At 53.4% G+C, this 23,791-nt stretch overlaps 1 protein-coding gene across 5 annotated transcripts in view; it reads right to left on the bottom strand.

Annotated features, from left to right (window-relative positions):
- Nucleotides 1-692: 692 nt before the first annotated feature.
- SPECC1L (sperm antigen with calponin homology and coiled-coil domains 1 like) overlaps nt 693-23,791 on the bottom strand; it is a 36,688-nt gene continuing 13,589 nt past the window's right edge. For 3 of the 5 annotated variants that reach the window (XM_072599618.1, XM_072599621.1, XM_072599617.1), the window contains exons 6-17: nt 15,816-15,889; nt 15,484-15,659; nt 13,872-14,035; nt 13,526-13,620; nt 12,570-12,660; nt 11,781-11,864; nt 11,087-11,228; nt 10,690-10,792; nt 2,595-2,711; nt 2,429-2,488; nt 1,817-1,869; nt 693-1,291 (exon numbers count right to left, since the gene is read on the bottom strand). In XM_072599618.1, the coding sequence (XP_072455719.1) occupies nt 1,081-1,291; nt 1,817-1,869; nt 2,429-2,488; nt 2,595-2,711; nt 10,690-10,792; nt 11,087-11,228; nt 11,781-11,864; nt 12,570-12,660; nt 13,526-13,620; nt 13,872-14,035; nt 15,484-15,659; nt 15,816-15,889 (1,370 nt within the window). In that variant the 3' untranslated portion in view covers nt 693-1,080. Of the gene's footprint in view, nt 1,292-1,532; nt 1,870-2,428; nt 2,489-2,594; nt 2,712-10,689; nt 10,793-11,086; nt 11,229-11,780; nt 11,865-12,569; nt 12,661-13,525; nt 13,621-13,871; nt 14,036-15,483; nt 15,660-15,815; nt 15,890-23,791 lie in introns of those variants that run through there. The other 2 variants (XM_072599620.1, XM_072599619.1) reach the window with 1 other exon arrangement.

Below are 23,791 nucleotides of genomic sequence, written 5' to 3'. Positions count from 1 at the left end.
CTCCTGAAGCCCAGAATGATGACCCCATTCATCAGCACTGACAGACAGCTCTCAGGAACCACCTGGCATTCCTTGCAGGTAATCTGCTAGGTCAGGCAGCTTTGTAGAATTCAGAGTCCTGGGCGTGGAGTGGATTCAAATTCAGCCCATCCCCTCTTAAAGCCTTGGTTTCTTCACCTATAAAATGGAGCTTCTATAGGGAAGCTGAAGCCTCAAAACTAGACAACTATCTCCCATTATTGTTGTGAAGGAGCAACAGAGGCGAGGTGATGAGGCTCAGTGGATGCTGCTGGGGGCAAGGCTGGTGTGGGGATAGACTTCTGAGCTTGGGCAAAGGTGTAGTGGTGGGAGATGACACGACAAGTATGGTAGAGTGACTAGAACCCACCTGGAAAGGGCTTTCATGACTGAGCTGATGTGAGAAAGGGCATGAAGGGAGGGGACAGAACATGGAGACTGAAAGGAAACACAGAGAAAGAATTATCATGGTTCAACATTGTCTGTTCAACAAAAACTGGGAACATGTGACGTGTGGGAAGGCTAGTCTGAAGGGAGGCCCAGGGCACCCAGGGATGAGAACAGGCCCCACTCATGGAGGTGGGGGTGAGGGTAGGGGAATGCCCAGAGCAAGCCCTGAAATGTCTGAGCAGTGGGTGAGTGAATGCAGGAATGAAAGGCGACCAGCCCACCCCTAAAGTGTGTACCAGTTTAATACATTCAGAAAGAGTTAACAGAACAAAATGAGAAGGACAGTCCATCAGAAGCTCCCGTGGCCCAGGAATGGTGGCAGTGCCCCTGTGGGGAAGGGTCTGGTCGTTTTGGACTGGCCCAGTCTCCAGGTAACCCCAAGCTCCATGAGTAACCCCTGGAGGGTGAACGCTCCTCAGTCAGTGGAACACAGCACTTGTTTGAGGGACTCAGAGCTGGAGCCAGGGGAGCCTGAATCAGATCATCTGGGTTCAGGTCCTGGTACCAAGAGCATGAACCGTCCATCTGTCACACACGCATACACACAGTCAGTCAGTCTCTCTCGCTCATTCTCGGTACAGGCTTCCTTCCTTTCCTTGCTGGGCATAACATTCATGTGTTGGCCTGGGGTTCCCTCGTGGAGAACAGGTCACGGCTCTGAGATCTCAGACTGCAGTGTGGGGGGCCACACCAGAAGGGAGGTTCTTGCTCAGATGTCTCTGGTGTGGGCAGGTGGAGGCATACAGCCTGTGGGCTCTGGTCCACCAACATCCCTGGGGAGAGGCCGGTCCTCAAGGGAGCCAGCAGCGAGCTGTAGCTCAGCCTCCAAAGAGAGAGAACAAAGGCACTTTCTTGAGCTCAGGCCCAGGAGGGGTAAATCTCCAGTGATCCCACTCAGAGCTCCAGGAGGGCTGCCTTTTCCCTTTTCTTCCTTCCTCCCAGTCAGGTCATGGTAGCTTTATCATTATTAAAATGCTACTGAACTTTGGTAGGAATAGAGGACGGGCCGGTGCCAGGGCCAGAGCCCGCTGAGGGCAAGGGAGGAGCAGGGCAGGGGTCGAGCATCATGGAAAATGTTGTTCATTCACAACACGCGTTTATTTCCATGGCAGCCACGCCAAGGTAAGCGGGGAAGGCGGGTAAGCAGGGGAGCTCAGGCCCCACATGGCACGCCCCCTCCTTCCTGGGGTCTGCAGCAAGGTCTAGGTGAAAGGCACAGCTGGCTCTTGGTCCAGCCAGGGCCCAGTAAATACCCTGAGCGGGCCAGTGAAAGGCACCCGCATGTTCTACGGGGACCCAGGGCCAGCGGCATCAAGTTTCAAAGTACTTGTAAATGGCCGTCACGTACTGCATGACACTCTGCCAGTCTGGACGTTCGGTCCGCACCATCTCACTGATGTTCTGCCATTGAAGAGACGAGACGTGTCAGCAGGATTCACACCCAGCCCAGCCTGACTACTGTGACTGGGGCCCAGACCAGGCTTCCAAATGCAGCAACCATGGTTCCATCGAGAGGCCCCCACCAGGGCAGTGCAACTCTAAAACAAGGGTCTTCCTACTGTATGAAGACCACTGTGGGGAGGAAGGGTTCGGCCCCTCGGACCAGTTCTAGCCTACAGGACAGAGTCTGGAGGCACCCAGAAAACACAAACACAGAGCGCGCTTCCAAGGCAGCTCCTCATCCCATGGCCCCCACTTTACCAACAAGGAAGCAGAGGTGGGGGAAGGTTGCTGGGGTGGCCTTCCCTCAGCCCAAGTCCAGGTTTCAGAGGTTTCCAGAAGCACTTCTATTGTGAATTAAGACAATGGGTGGGCTGAACCCAAGCAGAGAGAAAGACTATTTTTAAACTGGGGCCAGAATTGCATGGAAATGCTGCCCACTCCCCTTGTAGGCCCTGTCCTTCAATTGCTGGAAACCGAGCTCTGGCCCTGCCCGCCCCCCCCCACCCCCAACACTTACCAGGGTGGATTTAATGCCGACACTTTCAGCTGCTTGGAAGGCCAGGGAGAAATTCCTTCTCTGCAAATAAAACCGATCCTGGTCAACCAAAGGAGGAGAAATCCAGAGACGGGGCCGGTCCAGGGTGGGCCAGGGGGCAGGATGGGAGGGGGCCTTCCTTCCATACCTTGTCTTGGCCAGTCAGCTCTTGGTAGGGGATGTGGGCCGGCAGGTAGGTGTGCAGGAGGGCACAGAAGGCCAGGCCATCATTCCAGCTACTGCTGAAGTTGGTGATGTCGATGTTCTGGGGGGGAAGAGACACAGGCAGAGGTGTTCAGAGACACAGGCCTGGGCACTGACGCCAGCTAGGGTCTCAGCCTCCTCCCCAGGCTCCTGGGCCCTGGAGAAGGGGCAAGACAGCTGCCCACAGGAGGGCAAAGTACACTCGTTTAGAAGGAGATAAGTGTCCTCTAATTCCCCACTCCCATACCCAGAGCCATTCTGGGAGGGTGCCGGCCTTCTGTGGGCAGCCATGCCTTCTGTGGGTAGCCACACCTTCTGCGGGCTGCCTGATCCTGCCCTTGGGGGACCTCTGGGATGATAGCCCTTCAGTTGCCCCTTGATCCCCAAAACCTCCCCTCCAAGGCTCTACCTGTCCTGTCCACCTTCCTGGGACCCTCTCTGGTTGGACCAACATCCTTGTTAGCCTGGGGTAGACAGAACAAGGGAGCTCTGCCCCGGGCCTGAGGAAGCCTAAGGGCATGAGCTTGTGGGCCACTGGGACTCCCAGGTCTTTTTCAGACACAATGCTGTTTAATCAGGACTCTCCACCATGTTGTGTCTGTGAAGTGGCTCTTTTTAAATCAAGCTGTCAGAAAGCAGATGGGACTCAGGAGTCTGAGAAGCCTTGTCAGAGAAAGGAAGGCAGGAGGAGCCTGGTACAGACATCATTTACTCCATGAGGGTCAGTCAGGGAAGTGCCCTCCCCTCCCAAACTACTCCATTGAGTCTGAAGTCACTAATGATGCAGGGATGGCTTCTCTGCTCATCCTGAGGATGGAGGAGACTTTACCTTCCTCCAATGCCCCTAGCAGGCCCCCAGCACGGGCTGGGAGCAGACTGCCAAGGCCCTTGCCCAGATCTTGCCAAGCTGACCCTGAAGTCTTCATTACTATGCCTCTGAATCCACCTAATAACTCCATGATCATGTAGACACCCTATCTTCTCCATGAGATCATACTGACTAAAACCCAGGTCAACTCCGTAGCATTCTCTTCCGTCCACCATTTTAACAGCCCTGCCAGGACAGCCTGGGGTGACCTCTTGGCTCCTCGGAATCGCCCCAGCCTGCCTCTCCTATTTTCCATGATCTTTTGGGTACCACTAATGGGGGCTTGGTCATCCTCTTGACCACTGCCAGGGGCAGCCAGGGCAGATGGCACACATGGCTAAGGCACAGCCTTAGCTTTCCTCCAGCAGCAGCACATACCAGGAGGGCTGCCCTCATCAGCTCATTCCCTCTTTCCAGGGCTGCAGAGAGTGGGACCCAGGCTCCCGAAGGGAAGGCGCTGGCCTGCCTCCTAGGTCCCTCAAGTGTCCTGCTGTGCCTGGCAGCACTGCTCCCAAGAAGCAGCTCTCAGACTGGCCAGTGACTGTGATCACAGGGCAATCTGCCCTCCTCAGCACATCCCCAGTCTCTGAGATAGCACTCCATGAGAACCATTCCAACGTGGTGTCCAGTCTTAGTGCACCAATCATAACCATGGAGGCAACTCTTTGATCCTTGCTCTAACCCGCCCCCCTCCCCCAAGCCTCACCCCAGGGGACTCTGGGGTCTCTCTTCCCAAACTATCTCACTTGATCCTTAGCATCTCCACCAACTGAGGGAGGGGTCATCACTGCCCTCTTTCCACAGATTGGAAAACTGAGGCTCTGAGGCAAGACTTGCTGCCTAGGGCCTATCTTACCCTCTCCCCATTACAACAAAAACTCCTCAACAGCAGGGAAAATGTGGTCATACAGCATAGGGTCAGTGAGTTCCAATCCAAACTCAGAGACGTCCTAGAAGGGTCACTGAGCCTCAGTAACCCTATCAGTAAAATGGAGATAACAGTACCCACCCCAGAGGTGTGGTGAGGGTCAGATGAAGTGCTGAGGCCCTACAAGGGTTAGCCATGCAGAGGGCTTGGAGCTGGCTCTGATTTCTAAGGGGGCCCCTTGCTCTCACAAGGCTCTGCGCACCTAGGCCTCACACTGGCTCCCCTCCCCAGCTCCGCCGATTCAAGCTCTCCCACCAGGATGCCTCTTGTGCCCATTCCAGGGATGGCCAAAGGCAGAGTCGTCAAGGAGCTGCCCACAGAACAAACATCACCTTCTGTCCCCGAAGGTCAAGCACATTTCTAGGGAAAAACAATTCTCCATTTCCTGCCCCAGTCAGCCTCCTTCGTGCAGGCCCCCTGCAGGCCCCTGGCTCGGAAGCCTACGTGCTCAGTCTCACAGCGCCTTTGGCCCACCCTGGAGGAAGCTGCTTCCCGCCCCCACACACCTAGGCAGGAGGAACCCCCACTGGCTAAAGAGCGGGGTCCAAACACCCAAAGGAAGTTGCTCCTGCCCATCCCAAGATGGGTCCTCCTAGAGAAGTGTGGTCTGGCCCTGGCTCTGGGTCACTGGGAGGCTGAGTTCTCTCCCTGCCAGCTCCCTCACCGGGACCTCTTACACTTTTAGGACCTCTCCCTGTCCCCCCAGCAGGCCTGAGGATAGCCAGCACCTCCTGTGTCCACAGCATTCTGGGCATTTAGGGTTAGGTCAGCTAGGAGGGAGCCTGGGCTGACCCACTGACACAATTAACCTGCAAACCCAGAAAAAAAAGGAATCTGCAAGGGTGACACGGGGAGAGGGGAGGGGAACGAACCAACACCACCCCCATCCCTTCTTACCAGGGAATAGCACCCTCACAGGCCAGGCCAGGCTCCCTCCTCAGCACTGCCAAGCTCGGCAGGTCTTAAGGAGCCAGAGTCCAGCCCCCATGGCACGTACCCGACTCTCCCCAAACTCCTGCACCCCCAGCTGGCATTAGAATGGGGTCCTAAGTCTGGCTGGGCAGCAGTGGAGGGGGCCCAACAGGCCCCTCCCAGAGGGCAACCCACCCTTCCTTCTCTTGACCTGAGATTGATCCAGCACACTCTTGACACAGAGAAGGTGCCAGCCAATGCTACTTGACTGACCGGCCACACCAGATACTTCCACAATCCCTTCCTGCCAGATCTTCACAAGATCCTGTTATGGTGGGGAATAGGGTCACACCTAGGTAGCATGTGTGACCTAGGGACAAACAGCAAAACCCAAAGAAAAGGATGTTAGGCCCCCTCCCATGCCGTTCCCCACCAAGGGCCTGCTGGGGCATCCTAAGGGACAGGCATTTTGCTGGCCATACCAGTTACTGCCTCAGGGGCTGGCCAAGGTAGCCACTCTGAGAGTCGCTTGCTCGAGGCATGTCTTGTCTTCATCTCCCTCCCCCCGGCCTAGAGCGCATCATTCCTGTGCCCCCACAGAACCTACTTTTTCAAGAAGCCCCACTTTCTGGAGAGACAATGGCAAAGAGGGTGGCTCTGTTCCCACCGCCACTCAAGTCATAACTTCCCTGCATGTGAACACAAGGACCCCTACGGATTGGAGTAGCCAATTTAAGCAGAAAGGCCGCTACCAGGCTGAAGAAGAAACACCAAGAAACTGAGCCAGGATTCTGAACTTAACAGAAGAGAGGGGGAGTCTCCATGTCCCCACCCCCACTGGAGGCAGTTAGAGGGCACCACGGGGCACAGGGTTTTGGCCTGGAGTCAGTGAGCCCTGAGTTCTAATCCAGCCTCAGACCAGTTTTCTCAACTGTAAAATGGGGATCCTAACAGCACCTGTCCCCCAGGGTTGCTGTGAGTGCTTAATTCAGTGCCTAGTACACAGTAGGTGCTCTAAAAACACTTATTTCTTTTCCCCTACATTCAGTTGAGCTTTTCTGAGGAGAGTCAGTGGATCATCTTGGGCAACCAAAGGTCCAACTCCCTGAGGAAGGAGAGGATCAGACTGTGTTCAAGGACCACCCCTCACCCAAAGGCCATCAAGATCCTGATCCTTGGGTAGACAGGCCCTGGAGCTCCAAGAGGAAATCAGGATCACGGAGGGACAACCAGCTTAAATTCAATTAGACTAACCCCCCAGCCCCCAAGGCACTCTGAGGGTACTGATGGGCATCCAGCAGCCACCCCCAAAGGCCCCAAAATCTGAGGCTGCTGCGTGTGGAGGCCTCATTCCAGGGGGAGATGGGGCAGAATACAGACAGAAATGACCATCTTTTCCCAGCTAAGGGTCCTCTGATCTCAAATCTGCAATGCCACACCAGAAGAGTGGGAGTTTTGAACCCAGATCTCCAATGAGAAGAAAGAGGGGCCTGGACATGAACAGGGAAGAGGCAGCTCTGAGGGAGACAGTGTCAGAGGGAGAGGGAGAGAGCGGCCCATGAATGCTCAATGCACACGGGCACTGAAGGGCACAATTCCAGCCCAGCCTCAAGGGAAGGAAACCAATGCCAATATTAAATGCATTATCTGGCATAAAGGGCAAAGGAGGAGTCCTGTCAAACTCCTTTTAGGACACAACTATGGTGTGATACCTAAACCAGGAAGAGCCAAAACAGACAAAGAAAACTACAGACATATTTCTCTAATGGATATTATGTAAAAATCACAAATAAAATACTAGCCAGGAGATTACAGCGATATATCACAAAGATCACACTCTCCGACCAGCTGGGATTTATACCAGGAATGCAGAGCCAGGTCAGTAGTAGGAAAACTATCAACATAACTGGCCATAGCAACAGCAAAAGCAGCAGAAAGCATATGATCATCCACAGATGCAGAAAAAGCGTCTGACAAAATACAACACGCTTTCCCATTAAAGTACTAGAGAACAGCTAGCTGTGTGACCTTGGGCAAGTCACTGAACCCCAACTGCCTCATCCTGGGTCATCTCCAGCCATCCCGAGGAGTATCAGGTCACTGGGTTCAGATGGCTCTGGAGGAGAAGGGAGGCTGGTGACCTGCACAGCCCTCCCTCACTCAAGACAAAGTCAAGTGCAAGTTGTGTCACTATGTCTCTGATGGTGTGGTCTTCTTCAGCAACGAAGGATGAACACACACACACAGACGCAGACACACACACAGACAGATGCACACACACAGACACAGACACACAGACACAGACACACACACAGACGTACACACACAGACACAGATGCACACACACACAGACACAGACAGATGCACACACACAGACACACACAGACGCACACACACAGACACACACACAGACGCACACACACAGACACAGATGCACACACACAGACACATACACAGACAGACGCACACACGCAGATACACACAGACAGATGCACACACACAGACACAGACAGATGCACACAGACACGCACACAGACACACACAGACACAGATGCACAGACACAGACACAGACGCACACACGCAGATACACACACAGACAGATGCACACAGACACAGACACACACAGATACACACACAGACACACAGACGTGCACACACAGACGCACACACACACAGACGCACGCACACGCAGACACAGACACACACACACAGAGACACAGACGCACACACACACAGATACACACACAGACACACACAGACGCGCACACACAGACACACACACACAGACGCACGCACACGCAGACACAGATGCACACACACAGACACACACATAGACACACACACAGATAGACACACACACACAGACGCACACATACAAATACACACATAGACACACACAGATGCACACACAGACACACACAGACACAGATGCATGCACGCACACAGACACAGACGCACACAGACACAGACACAGACGCACACACACGCACATAGACACACACAGATACACACACAGACACATACACAGACAGACGCACACACACAGATACACACACACAGACAGATGCACACACACACAGACACATACACAGACAGATGCACACACACACAGACACATACACAGACGCACACACAGATACACACACAGATGCACACACACACAGACACAGACACACACAGGCACACAGACGCACACACACAGACACAGACATACACAGATGCACACACAGAGACACAGACACACACAGGCACACAGACGCACACACACAGACACAGACACACACAGGTGCACACACAGAGACACAGACGCACGCACACACAGACACACACATACAAATACACACACAGACACACACACACAGACACACACACACACAGACACACACACAGATACACACACACAGACACAGACACAGACACACACACAGACGCACACACAGACGCACACACACACACATAGACACACACACAGATGCACACACACAGACACACACACAGACGCACACACAGACGCACACACACAGACACACACACAGACGCACACACAGACGCACACACACACACACACACACACACACACGAGAACAGCAATGAAGGCAGTGTTCCTTAAAATGACAAGAAGCATCTACATAAACCCATCAGCTAGAGTCATCTCTACTGGGGAAAAGCACAAGGCTCTCCCCATAGATCAGGAGTGAAGCAAGAACGCACATTTTCACCAGCATTATCTGACTGTGTTCTAAAACCACAAACAATGGCAATAAAAAAGAAAAAGAAATGGAAGGAATCAAAATGGACGAGAATGTAAAACTCCTCTTTTTGCAGGTGACGTGAGGACACACTTGGAAAATCCTAGAGATTCAGCTACACAACCAGATGAAACGTTAATACTTTTAGCAAAGTCACAGGATATGAAATAAACCCACTTAAATCATCAAGATTTCTACTATCGCCAACAAGGCCCTGGGAGAACAGCTAATAAGAGATAGTTCATTTAGAATGAGCATAAACAGCACAAAACACCTGCGAGCACACCTGCCAGGACAAACCCAAGAAGGATATGAACAGAATTACAAAACACTTTTTATACACATAAAGTCAGATTTAAATAACTGGAGTAACACTCATTATTCATGTGTGGGCTAAGCCAATATAATAACCATGGAAAGGTGATCAGTCTCTCTGGGCAGCCTCCCCGCTCCGCTGGAGCCATATAAAGGACGGCTTGTTTCTCCTTCCTTCTCAGCTGATCCCACCATCATCTCTATAGCAACACGATTTCCCTAAAGCCCATGGTAGACCGTGCCCCCACTTCGTCTCAATTAATTTAATTTCACACCCTCTACATGGGCCTCCTGCCCAAGGCTCCTTAGTCTGGTCCTACCCTTCAAGGCCCTTTCATTCCAACAGGAGACTGACCAGGGCTTCTCCCCCAAGGCACAGGGGTGTCCTAAAGAAGGAGCAGAGTGCCAGGCCACAACACACTGCCCCTTCCCTCCCCCACCCATCCATTCTAGAGGGTCACTGCCAGGCCCTCGAAGGGACCTCAGAGGTCACTGAGTCCAAACTGATAGGAAAACTAAGGCCCAAAGCAGCGATATGACTTGTTCAGGGTCACCGGTATGACCTCTTAATTAGCCTCCATTACCTCCTAACAAAGACTATCATCCAAGGGCTGCTGGTAAATGTTTAACAACCGGCTCTCTGGAAGAAAAAGGTGTACACAGAACACACTTGGAAGTTTAATCTCCAGTATTAGCATTCTGTCCATCACTTTCTTAAGGCTAGAGGACTGACACAATCAAGCCCCACTGGTAGCATTTGTCTGAGGTAAGTGGTCACACTCCAGCACACCCTGGCTATTCTTGCGCCCGTGTTCCCAGTCCTTCCCACGGTGGCTGCCCCATGATCATCTCTCCTTTGGACAGGTAACCTCTACGCAAACCAACAAATGAAATCTGCAGCCCTGTAACTCTGTAAGTAAGCGGAGTCATGGTGGTGGGGAGGAGACTACAGGAGAATCAGAGCCAGTCAAACTCCACTGACAGGACCGAGGACAATCCCCTGGGACAGAACTCCTGGGCCGTGAAATGCCTCCTGGCCAATCAAAGCTGCTCAGCTGATCATCTGCTAACATTCAGCCTGCGCTGGCCTCTCTATGGCTCCCTCCCCATTCACTGTCCCTGGCTCTATCGTCGGGCACAGGCAGAAAGAGCCCAAGAACACCATGAAAACCTGGCTCCAACCTTTGGCCCTTCCATGTGGCACCTGACCCAAGGTCCTTCCAGCTCCCCGGAACAGAGGCCTTGATGCCCTGGGTTGGCCCTCACCTGGTAGCCTTCAGTTTTCTTCTGGCACCATTTCAGCAGGGCGTTCCTCTTGGAGCCTCCATATTCTCGGGCCAGGGCTGACAGGGGGTCCTTCCTCTCCTCCCTGGTGAGGAACAGAGGGAACTGTCATTCAAAAGTGTGTGGACCTTCTGGGACCTCTGGACAGAGCTGGAGCTACTGAACCTAACTACAACAGGCAGCAAGTGGTAGCCTGTGCGGGGTCGCTTGCTGTGGGACCCACTCTCAGGGGACACCCACTCCAGCTCCTCCTGACTCACACATGTGTAAGGGGGAGCACACTCCAAAGTCCAGAGTTGCCCACAGGGCCAAGGGGCTTTGCTGCTCAGGTGAGATGGGGTGATAGTGGCAGGAACCGCCTCCAGGGCAGGGGCTGTACCTGATGCGGCTGCGGGCTGTTGGGGTAACGGATGCTGTGGGGGAAGGATGAGAGAGCTGAGGGGACGAAGGACCCATGGCCATCAGGGAGGCCGTGGAGGGGCCATCCGGCTTGATTTCCTCACTACTTCGGCGAGAAGATGCTGAACGGGAAAGAGAAAGTCAATTGTCCCCTATGTAATTTCTGGCAGCTGGGCCTTTGCCCCCTCTCCTTCCCTCTTCCTCTTCTGTGAGGATGGTGACCCCACAGACCAATGTCCTCAGCCTTGTGCCACAGCCGTCACCTTGGTGACGTTTGTCCTGACCAGTCTTCATGGTTGCCAGTGCTCGTAGCTCCCCATGGGTGACTCCTGCAATTTCAGGCAATTAATGGGGAAGCACCTTGGGGGTTGAGAAAGGACTTAGAAATCACTCAACCTTCCAGAGGAAGAGCCTGAGGTTCTGGAGGATGTGCCCCGACTCAGAGGCCATCAGTGAACAAGTGGAAACCCCGGACTGGAGAGGTACACACATGTCAGGACAGGGCTAGACCTGGGGTTCAAATGTGGCCTCAGACATGTGCTCTCTGCTTGCTCAGTTTCCTCAACTGTAAGAGCCCCCCCCAGGCTTGTGGTGAGGATCAAAAGAGATCTGATTAACAGAGGACAAAGTAGGTGCCCCTTCTCCAGAGGCCCTGTGACTGAGGTTCCCATTACCTGCAATGGACTTGGCGCCCTCCATGGCCGGGACTCTCAGTAACGGCGCTGGCCTGCTGACTGACCCAGTGCGTAACAAACGCTCTGCAGGGACGACAAGGCCGGCAGGCTGGAGATCACCGCTCAGGGACAAGCAGAGGCAGGAGCCCTGGGGGCCTGCCCTTCTCCCACCTCCACACTTTTGCCCATCACCAGCACCCTCCACCCACACCTGATTTTCCTGCCCACATTCCCAGCGGCCTCCCCTGCTCTTGCCTGCAGGAAGAGGCCAGAATGGCAGCCACTCATTACCCATAGGACCTGGGTCTCCACAGTAAAAGGAAGGAAAGGTCCCACACCATGGAAGAGCAAGCGCTGACCCAGGAGAGGCCATCCTCCCACACTGGGCCATGCCTGAGTGGGACATGTTGGACAAGATGGCCTTCGAGGCAGAGCCCTGACTTCTGAGCAAGGACAATGGAGGTCTGGGGGATGGTCTTCAGGCAGAAGCAATTGCTCCTGCCTTTGGGCGGGGGTCTCCCTATTTTTACCCACCCCCAATCAGAGGAGGGTGCCTCTCAATGCCCCATGACGACGTGTGGCTGGAGGCTCTGAGGGCTGAGAGCTGGGAACATGGGAGAGCCCAAGGCAGGCCAATTCCATCAGGTCAGAGGCCAGGTCAACGTACAGCCACGCCTCCAACATAGAGCACCAACCAGGGCCGTCACAGGTTCTGGGAGGGAGGTACTGTGATCCTGCCCATGTGACAGCTGAGGAAACTGAGGCAGGATGTTGTCTGGGAAAGCTCACCTTGGCAGGGGAGATCTCCGTAGTTTGGCCTCTTATCTGACAGGGTGGGCAGGGGCTTGGTGGTAGACAAAGAGGCGCCCATGGAGTGCCTCTGAAATGACCAGATGGACACAACTCACCATGTGACCGGGCCCAGCTTGGTGGATACTCTGCCCTCTCCCCCCTTCCCCCCACTGGACACAGAATCATGGCTGCTCACACGTTCCTCCCCATAAGCACACATCACATACGTGTACACCCTTCCTGAGAAAGGACTGGGATTTCACCATGAAGACTTAATTCTGAGGGAGCTAACAGATACCTCCCCCAGGTCAAAAGAGTCAGTGAGGACAGTCCCCTGGACTTTCATTGTCTCAGTGTTCCGTTCTGCAAAATAAGCCTCCAGGATGGGCAGGGCATGACAGCTGGCTTTGACTTTGCTTAGCCCTGGAGGGCAGAAGCCAGGGATATGGGGGAGCTGCAAAGAGGGAGACTGAGACTGGCCATCCTAACAGGAGGCTACCTGGGGAGGTGGCTAGCTCCCTTTCTCTCAAGGCTTCCCTCCACACCCATTGGATATTGCCAAGGCTACACGCTCTGGAAGGGCAGGGTCCCTCCTGGCAACCCCTTCTGTTCCCCCTCCAGAGACCTAGCATTAGACTCTAAACTCTGTGTGTCCCACAGCCAGCTCCCCGGACCCACAGGGAAGACAATGCTGAAGGACAGGCCTCAGGTCACCCTCTCGCTCCCTGCCTGCCCACTGCTCCAACCAACTGCACCGCCTGCCAAGAGTACCCAAGAACAAGAGCACAGGAGACAGGTCTCCCAGGGCATGCCCATCACCAGACCTGAGAAATCAGAGAGCCTGCCAGCCCTGATGCACAGAGAAGCACCCCCATTTGAACCCTAGGAAAGGTGGGGAGGCATGACCTTGGGGCCCCTGCCTGCAAGCTGGACAGAGGAAGGGTCTACCACACCTGCATCGGGGAGACAGCAGCTGCTGGGGGGGTCTTCATGGGACTTGGACTCAGGGGGGTTCGAGGCATTGCAGTGGCTGGGGTGGGAGTAGGTCCTGTCAGGGATGAGAAAGAAACATGTCAGGGCCTAAGTGACAAGCCCAGAGAAGATCTGACCTGGCCCAGCCTCCTCAAGCATGCGGAAGGGAGCCAGGGACACTCATGTATCAGGGATACCCAGCCCAAAGACATCTTTAGTAGCACCCCGCCACCTACTGCCTCCAGGCCCCTCCCCAGACCCCACTCCAGCTCTGGCTTCTTTTGGCTCCTCTCATGTTCATGTTTCCCCACCTCCAGCGACTATCACCTTGAGACGCACTGTCAAAAGACTTAATGAGGGTCTTCACTGTTGGGGTAGGCTCAGAGGATGCTGATGACCTCCTGTTCAGGCCCATGCCCTGGCGTAAGGCAGCCAGGTCTCTCTCCACTGTGTTCATGTAGTTGTAGACACGGCCCCGCTCCTCTTCTTGCCTGCAAACAACCGAGGCAGGGGAGCATCTACAGTGGTCCAGGCCATCGAGCTGGTCTGAGCCTGGTTCCCCTGTGCCTGGACAGCCTGGAACATGCCCTCAGAAAGCTGCCATTCCTAACATAGGGCAGCGGCAGGCAGCCCAGCTCTGAGGGCTGATGGCCTCCGGGACCCCTGAAAGGAGCTGGATGCTCTGCTCGTGCCTGGCAGGCAGATGCCTGACTGCCCGAGGAGCCGGCCTTCGCCCTGACGGCACCCTCCTAGCCACCTACCCTGCAGCTGGCCTTGGTGGGGAAAGAAAATAAAATGGTCCAACAAGGCCCAGTCCTGCCCTAGAGGGGCTCCTGCTGGAAAACCAACCAAGGAGTCTCCTTCCCCATCAGCTGCTCCAGTGGTGCCCTGTCTTCCTGCCTTGGGGCCTCCTCACCAGGGAGATGGCTTTGGCTTCATCACCAAGTCATCTCCTCTCATCACCCTCCCCATCACCTCATCACTTCCTCAGGACCCTCAGTCATCTCTCCCCTCTGCTCAAAGGTTTGGAGGGAGGAACAGGGGCTCATGATTTCCAGCCCTTTCTTTGTTTCCTCCTAGTGCGGGAGTGGGAAGTGTCATCTCCCCCCTTTCCATTGTAAGCTCACTGAGGGTTTTCTCTGTCTCATGTCTATCCCAGAACTTCTCAGCACAGTGCCTGGCACAGAGTACTGATAACTGATTCATGAGGAGAACAAATGGTGCCAATGGGCAGAGAAGGATGGCCCCATCGGCCATGCCCACAGGCATCCTGTCAACTTGGTACCGTCCTGTCTGTTCTCTGACTGTCCACTCTGCTGCAGACCCTAGTTTCTGCCCCCTCCGCCAACCATGTTACACTCCCCTCCTCTGGCACTGCTCCTACCCTGCTACAGCCTCCAATCACCTGGATTACTTCAATAGCTGCTGCCTCAGTCTCCCCATTTCAGTCCATCTAAAGCCCAGGTCTGACTTAAGCTCCAGTGGCTGCCTGGGCCTCCAGGAGCAAACACAGATGGCTCTGCCTGGCCTTCAAAGCTCTTCCTCACCTGCCTCGCCACCACATCGTCTTCCATTCAGAGATCCCAGGCTCCCACTCCCTGGTAACCTCCCTGCCTGGAATGCTCTCTCTCCCTCCTCCCCTCCCCCATCAGACTATAAGCTCCCTGAGCGCAGGGCTTGCCTACAGGGAGGGGGGCCTCTCAGAGTTCCCTAGAAGAGGAAGGGGCAACATCTCTCATTGGTGCTTCTGTCTCAAGGGCTTCTCTCTGCCAGCTGCCCAGGCAGGGTTAAAGACAGGAGGAAGGATGGAAGCCAAGAGACCCCCTAAGGGCCTTTTCTTGTCCTCCCAGCCACCATCACCAAGGTGCCATTTTGCCAAATGTTGGCCTGTGCAGGCTGAGTCCAGCACCTTCCCTCTGAATGGCCCACCAGGACCTACTTTCTGGACTTTATCTCCTCCAGCTCTTTGGTGAGCTTCTCATTCTTTTCCTGGGCCTCCTGGAGGCGGCGCTTCAGGTCCCCAACCTCCTCCTGAGCCTCCGATTTGATGTCGTTGGCTATGACCACAGCTGTCTGTAGATCTGCCTGAAACTGCCGCCATTCTGCTGACTCTTCCTAGAGGGAAAAGGGGACATGGTCAGAGAGGAAAATCCAGCTGGCCCTGAACCTCCCCTCCCCCCCAGCACCCAGTGATCATTATCGTGGAGGGTTAGTGACTGGGCCCAACACCCGAACTCCCCACTTTGTGAAGAGGCAAAGGCTTATTCATACCCGCAGTCTTCGATGAAGCGTCTTGACTTCTCTGTCCATGTCATGCTTTTGGTCCTGGAGTTTCTTCACTGTGTCTGCAGAGACAAGGATAGTGACTGGCACAAGAGAAGTTTATGATCTCAGGTCACTTGCCCAGCTGAGCTCCCTGGCAGAAGAGGCCAGGTAATTGTGAACACTGTGAAGGAGTCCCCTGAGCTGGTTCTTCTGAGTGGCCATATTTTCCAGAAAGACTGGACCCAGAGCATGTGAGACCCTGAATGTGTCAAGGGTGAAGACCCCCGAGTTGACATCACGTGTTGTTTGCACCCCAAGTTGGAGTCATGCCTGGCACCAGCCAGTCTGGATCAGAGTGGTAAAGTACTCGGGCAGCTGGGGCCCATGTAGATGAACAGACTGTCAGCAGTTCCCAAAGGAAAAGAATAGGGCTTCTGCCATCTTAATTATTCATGATTTCTCCTCCCATTTAGGCTGAGACTTCCATTTTTTCCTCCTCTCTCTGTTGCAACTTCATAAACCAGTTTTTGTTTGGAGTGTGAACTCTGGCACTTGCTTAGGGTTCCACAGGCACACTCATTTCTCTTGTAATAAATCAAACTGCAAGGCCATGCCTCAAACATACACCTAGCAAGGTCAAGGAACCTCCTGATTTTACTTCTTACTTTCCTAAAAGAGCTGCTGTCCTTGTGGATTACCCAGGAATAAAACCTACACCTTCTAAAGAGTTATTTCTCCAGCAAATCACAGATCCTTCCCCTCCCCATGTGGTGCCAAAGGCCCATCAGTTTCACCTCTGCAACATCTCTTGTCAATTTCACCTCTGCAGTCTCTGGTCTATTTCGCCTCTGCTACATCTCTGGTTGATTCCATCTTTGCCGCATCTCTCCAATACACTCCCCTCTCTCTTGTGCTGTCGCCAACTTGGTGCAGACCCCCCATCACAGCTGGACCACACTAAAAGCCACTGGAGGATCTGCCTACCTCAGTTTCTCTCCCCTCCAGTCCAGCCTCCAAAGTGATTTCCCTAAAGCACAAGTCCAACTATGTGATATCCCAACTCAATAATCTCCAGTGGCTCCCTATTGCATCCAGGATCACATACAAAATGTTCTCTTACCCCAGCCCCCTCCTCCCCTTCCAACCTCCTTACATTTGACTTTCCCATATTCTCCATCTCGGTACACTAGCCTCCTGGTTGTTCCTCAAACAAAATCCTACATCTCTTGGCTCTGGCATTTTTCCTGGGCTTCCCCTGTCACCCAATAAACTACTGACTTCCCTGGCTTCAAGTCCCAACTAACAACCCGCCTGCTACCTGGCCCTCCCTAACTCCCCTAAGTTCCAGGGCCTTCTTTCTGCTCATTATTTTCTATTTACTATGGACATAATTTCCTTTGTACATACTTATTTGCTTGTTTTCTCCCTCGTTAGACTGTGAGTTGCTCGAGGGCAGGAAATGTCTTGTGCCTCTTTTTTTTACAGATCCCCAATGCTTAGCACAATGCCTGGCATAGTAGGCACTTAATAAGTGTTTAATGAATTGCAAGAAGAAGCCGTAAGAAAACAACTTCCCCTCTATGGGCTGACCTGGTGAAAGTTCATCTAGCCTGTGCCAGGAGAAGCCCATGGGACTGACATCAGCATCCCCCACTGCTCTCAGCGAATGGGAAGGCTGTCTGTGGAGTCTTCTCCAGGGTAAACTTTCAAAAGGCCTGAACTTCAAGCCTTTCCCTACTTGGCATCCAGACTCTGGACAATAACCAGCTAGCTCATCCACATCCTTCCATGGCAAAGCCAACAGAACATCAGCAGCCACAGCACCCCCGAGAAGGGCAAACGCCAACAGAACACTGGTGACCACAGCACCTCCCACAAGGAGGTCTGTGACTCTACAGCCAGTCAACGCCACACATAAAAAATATTTGCTTCCTGAATTCTGAGTCTTTGAAGAAAGGCTGTCCCTCGTCATTCCAGAGAAAATGCAGGACCTGATACTGCTTACTTCTGACTGCCTACTCAGTTAGTAAACGTTTGTTAAGTGTCTTCTCAATGTGCCAAAGGTACTGCACTAAGTCCTAGGGATATGTAAAGGGGGAAAAGATGATCCCTGCCCTTCAGGGGTTCACAGTCTAACGAGCGGACAAGTAAAGATGTATAGGAAGGAAAACACTGGAATGAAGAGGGGCTGGGGAAGGCATCCTACAGAGGGTGGGATTTTAGTTGAGACTTGAAGGAAGTCAGGGTGGTCAGTAGTGGGAACAGACAAGACAGAACATTCCAGGCCTGGGGGACAGTGCAGAAAGACAGAGCAGGAGGCTGGTGTCATTGGACAGAAAAGAACAATAAAGGGGGTGAGGTGTAAAAAGGCTGGAAGGCCCCTGAAAGCCAAGCAGAGCCCTTTGCATTTGATCCTGGAGGCCAGAGGGAGCCCTGTTTACAGAGTGGGGAGGGGTGACATGGTCAATCTGCACTTTGCTGGCTGAGTGGGGACCCTCTCAAGTTACACCTGCACCACACATTAACCTCAAGCTAGCACTCATCTGAGCACATATTCAGCAAATTCTTTAAAGATGCAGTGCCTGTCGACCCCTGAGCTAGTGTTCCCATACTCTTTGGAAGAAAGATTCATGTCTGTGTCTGGGCCTGAGGGATGGGTAATCATGGGATTCACCAATTAAGGATGTATTGACCTCACCCCCAACAGGTCAGTCCTCACTGGGCCTCAGTGCAGAATCTCTGTGATAGTGCACACACCCTTCTTGACTGACAGTCAAAGCCGGCTTTCTGGCACAATTTTGATGGCCCCTGTGGACATTTGGCCAGTGCATCTTGCCTTCTCTACCCGACTTGGTCTGTTGCGGGCTGTCAGATGTGTTCCAACTACCCGGGAGGGAGCAAAGGCTCCCCTATTATCACCTGCTGAGTGGAGTCTCAAGGACTGTAATGGAGAGCACGGAAAAGGGCCTGCACGGTCCTGGAGGGCAGACAGGGTCTCTGTTCCTGCTTCATTCATAAAGGCCCTTGTGGGTGACTCCCTTTGGAGCGCTTCTATCATCTACCCCTGATTTTACCAGGGAGTGGTGTGGGCCCCCTGGCTGACAGCTCTGATCACCAGCGGGCAAACTCCTCTAGGAAGTTACTGTAACAGTGCACATTTACACAGCACTGTAAAGTTCGCTGAGTGCTTTACAGTTATCATCTCAATGGATCCTCACAACCACCCTGGGAGAGAGGTGTTATTATGATGCCCATTTTACAGCTGAGGAAACTGAGGCAGGCAGGTCAAGTTATTTGCCCAGGGTCCCAGAGTCAGTCTTCCTAACTTAAGGGCACCCTCTAGCTGTCTAAACAAAGCTCTTGATGGGAATACTCTTCCCTCCATCCATCAGGGTTAATCCCTTGTTTTAATAAGCCACACTGGAGGTAGCCTGATCATTTTCTAACTCTGCCATACCATGCCTGTGGTCCAAGGGTGGATGACCACTTCAGGAAGGACTGCCCCATAATGGGACAGTCCTCTCCTTCTGCTGACAGAGAATCACTCTATTTCAGGGGTGCTGGGGGGAGGGGGTATTCATTACACCCACTGCTGCCTGGTAGCCAGACCACAGTCATTCTGTGTCAGTTTTCCAGGTTCTTCCTCAGCATTCTCTCTGCTTCTCTCCAACTAGCCACTGACCAGATCCCCAGCCCACCCTCCACAGTGAGCAGGTCAAGTCAGAGAAGACTCTTCTCTCCTTGGAGTCTGCTCCCATGCTGGCCACTGGACAGGGATGTGCCTTGGGCCAAGCACAGCAACTCAGGGCTAGCACGGAGGTCTCCGGGGAGGAGGATGATGTCAGCAACAGACACACACTGCTGAGCTGACTGGGGAAGGTCCTGGCCGACCACAGAGCAAGGAACCGACACAGAGCCATCAGTGAGGTACCCACTTGGGGAATGTTTGGCCTACAAGGCAGGGAAGCTGAGCAGTGCTGACCATCTCCTCGGCAGTGTGGCCGCAAAGAGCTGCCCAGTGCTTAAGCAGGAGAGCAGTGACCAGATCCTGTCCAGAAGGGACCTATGTCCACAATGACACACATCGACCTTCCCTTTGCAATGCAGCTAGAGCCACTTGGTGTCCCTGTCATAAGAGGGCAGGCCCTGGGACCTCTCCTCACCTCCACTCTACTGGCTGCCCCTTCAGAGCAGGGAATGAATTCTGGGGCTGTCGTAAAGCTTCCCAGAACGTGCCCACAGGAGACTGAAACCCTTGCCCTGCAGTCCCTCAACCTAAGACTTATCCCGGCCCAGCTGATGACCATGCACCACCAGATCTTGGCCTCACGTAGCTGCCACCATGGGCCTCCTTCACTCTTCTCTGTCCTGTTACCCTCAGAACTCTTCATACCATCCCCCTCCTCCTCCTCCTCAGCTCTCTCCTGGCTCTCCTTCCAACCTTTTCTGTCTCCAAGGCTGAATCCTCCTCTAGGTCATGCTCACTGATTTCTCCCCTGGTGCTCTCATTCTGCAGATGACACTCCGATCTATGGGCTTCTCCCCCACCTTCAGTCCTGTATCACCAAATTCTACCCATCTAATACAAAATCTTCTCTTTCCCCTGAATCCTCCCATCTTCTGCTGAGGGCCACCCCAAGGGTTCTGAATCTCAGCACTGTCCAACCAACTGCCAAACGCCGCTTCCCTGCCAACTGTCCCGATTCTCTCCAGTCACAGGCCACATCACCTGCCATCCCCTCTTCTCTAGTCCCTTCCTGATGCACTCAGCCCCTCTGTTTCTGAGTACAGAGATCTGACCACACTGCTTTCTAATCAACCCCACTGAGGCCATGCTGCTTCTGGGGGAAAAGTGACCCTGTTGTTAAGCTTTTTAGAACATTCCACTTCACCCCAACCAATCTTCCCAGGCTCAACAGATTCTCCTTCCCACACTGCAATCCAGCCAAGCTGGCCTTCTCTTGGCTCCTCTCACTCCAGACTTCATTTCCCATCTCCAGGCCTTTGTCTACACTACTGGCACTACACTACACTGGCACACATTCCTTCTCACTTTCACCTCTCAAAGTCCCTCTCTTTTCAAAATGCAGTTCAGTTTCTATCTTCTATATAAAGCTTCTCCTGATCCCACCTGTCTGTGCTCTCCCTCCCAATCTTCTTTGTATATCTACTGCATTTATTCTGTCCATACTTTTATAGAAGAGGCAGAATTGGAGCCTGGGAGCATCCTGAAATCATCAGCCATCATGACTGTCATTGCTCGGACCACTCCCAACATCACCGAGGCCCAGAGGAGTGTCTGGGCAGGCCTTTTTCTTCCTCCTGGTCTTGGGGGCAGGGCCTTCTATTCCCCCAAACGGAGGGAAAAGCTGCCCCCTGTTGGCCTTGTCCACCCCCCAGTGCCCAGGGAGCCAGCCATGCCTCTGTGGCTCCACAGGAAGACAGGGCAGGGAGCCTGAGACGGCATCTAAAACGATGCATGTTCTCTGCCCCCACAGCCTCCACCCCCCCAGTCTTCCAACACTTTATATCACCCTCTCCACATCCATAAGTCAGTGACACTAGTCTCCTGATTGTTCCTCCCCTGCAGCCCTCCATCTCCCAACTCTGGGCCTTTGCCCTGGCTGTTCCTCACCTGCACCACCAAGTGTCAGCTAAAGTCCCCCCTTCTCTGGGAAGCCTTTCCCACCCCGCCTTGATGCCAGATGCCTTCCTTCTCCTGGCTTACCCTGTGAGAGCTTCCCTTGCTCATAGAAGCTTACTGCATGTTCACAAGGCCTCTGAGGCCCTGGCCAGTGCTTGGCTCAGAATTGCCCAGGGAGGCAGCTCCCATGCCAGGCTCTCACCCCCACAGCATCACCTGTACTCTTCTCATCACCTACCCCTCCTGCTGACACAGCCAAAGGAACAGTCCTGGGAATCTGACCAGGACACTTGTCTTCTGAAGCCCCTCCATGGCTTCCTGGTACTCCTGCCCACCAGTCTCCTTTCTCCATAGGCTGCCAGCAGTGCTCCCTCTGATGGCCTGTCTTGGGCCCTACTGCCCATGTACCCCATGGGCATCACATACACCAGGGTTTGGTCACCCCAGTTACTGCACCCCATCAGTTGGGCCCAGGCCCAAGCTGTGCTCTCCAGCCCCCAGCCCTTCTCCCACGAGGGGTCATTCACTGGCTGCTGAGACAACAGTGGGGCTGTGGTCTCCCTCAGGTGCCCTCAGAGCAGCTGGAGAGCCTGGAGCGAAGGTGCACATTCCTAGGCCATTTGTACCTCAGGAGCCATACCAAGCGTTTGCAACACCCCCAGCCTACGCTAGAGGGGCTCCAAGTTCAGAGACAATGCTCCTCATGAGCAGCCTCTGCCTGGCTTCAAGCCTCCATTCAGGCCTCCCAGGGAGAGGGTCTTCTCTCTTCCAGGTTAACATCACCACTTCTTTTACCTGCCCCCGCTGTTCTCCTCAAGGCAGTCTCAGCATATCCAGGTTCTTCCTAAGCTGTGGGGTCTTCCTAGAGCCTTAGGGCCCAACATTCCAGATCTTCCAAATCCTAGAAGCTCAGTCACTGGTTCACACAGCCAAAGATCACATCAGCCTTTTTCCACTCCATCATCCCACAGCTGACTCAAAATAGCTGAGCAGATCCTGTGGCACTCCAGTGGAGACCTCCAAATAGTACAAAAACCATCTGACTGGACTCTCTCCATCCTTTCCATGGAAGAACAATACTAGATACTTGACGAAACGCTTAGAGGGTGTTAGCCTTTTCGGGTGTCACGAATCCTGCTGACTACAGAATACTATAGGCCCTTTCTAAGAATGTTATCAAATGTATATGATAATAAAGGAATATTTAGAAAATTAATTATGTGGAAATACAGTTATAAAAATGTTTTTTCGAAGTTCACAGGACCCAGAATGAGGACCAGGCCTCCCCATCCTAGTGTAAGTAAACTCTCAATCAATCAAGCATTCATCAAGCGCCAACACAGAAAAACAACAAAAGAAGAAAGCGCTCCCTTCTGTCAAGCAGGTGACAGTATGTTCACAACTCATTAGGAAAGCGTGGAAATGAGAGATGGAGTGTCCCAGGGAAGGAAAAGCAAGATCAGTTTGGATGGACTGTGAGTGTGGCACAGATGGTACCAGAGAACAAGGGAGGAAGCAGTTTGGGGCTAGCCCAAAGTCCAAAGTCTGGCGCTCTGAACTCAGGCAGTCCAACCAAGCGTCACAGTAAGGTTAAACATAGAAGGCCCAACTTCCTTCTTAAGCTGGGTTTGGTCCATGCACCGACAGAGCCCACTTTTAATGTTTATTTACTACCAAACATTAGGGGTCCTGAGGCCTCATGCACACGGGCCCAGCTTCCCAGCCTCCCACAGCACCATGCGATGCCCACAAGCCAGATGCAACCTGGCTGGCTGTTTCTTCACTTCAGGTCCACCCTCTCAGCCTTAACAAGCAATGTGGAGGCAGACATCTGATGACACCTGCATCCCAGGGGAGGGAGTCAAGGACAAGCACAATTTCTCAAGGCCCTCTCAATCCCTGGGGCCACAAGGAGTACACAGTGCTGGCCCCAAAGGCAGGAAGGGCATAAGGGGCACCAGAGGACATAGATGACTGGGTCAGGGCTCAAATCCTGGCTGGGTGACCCTGGGTAAGTCACTTAAACAGTGTGCCTCAGTTTCTTGAATTGTAAAATGGGGGAATATAATAACAGCAGTCTTCCTAAGGGTGTTGGGAGATCCAAGAGATAATAATGATAGAGTGCTTAGCCTAGTAACTGGCACACAGTAGGTGCTCAATAAATGCTGCTGCCGCTACTACTACTGGTGTTGCTGCAATTATTTTTGGAGTTTTCTGGGGAGACCAGCATGCATTCTCAGTCTACCCAAGCTGACACTCCAGGGCTGGGCCCTTGGGAATGGGGATCCCCAAGACTCTCCAAATGCTGGCCCCCAACCCTCAAGGAGGAGGAGAAAGA

This window comes from Notamacropus eugenii, chromosome 4 (assembly GCF_028372415.1).
Source record: "Notamacropus eugenii isolate mMacEug1 chromosome 4, mMacEug1.pri_v2, whole genome shotgun sequence".
Classification (NCBI taxonomy): Eukaryota; Metazoa; Chordata; class Mammalia; order Diprotodontia; family Macropodidae; genus Notamacropus; species Notamacropus eugenii.
Note: the sequence above shows the minus strand (reverse complement) of the source record. Positions and strands in the feature narration are given on the sequence as shown.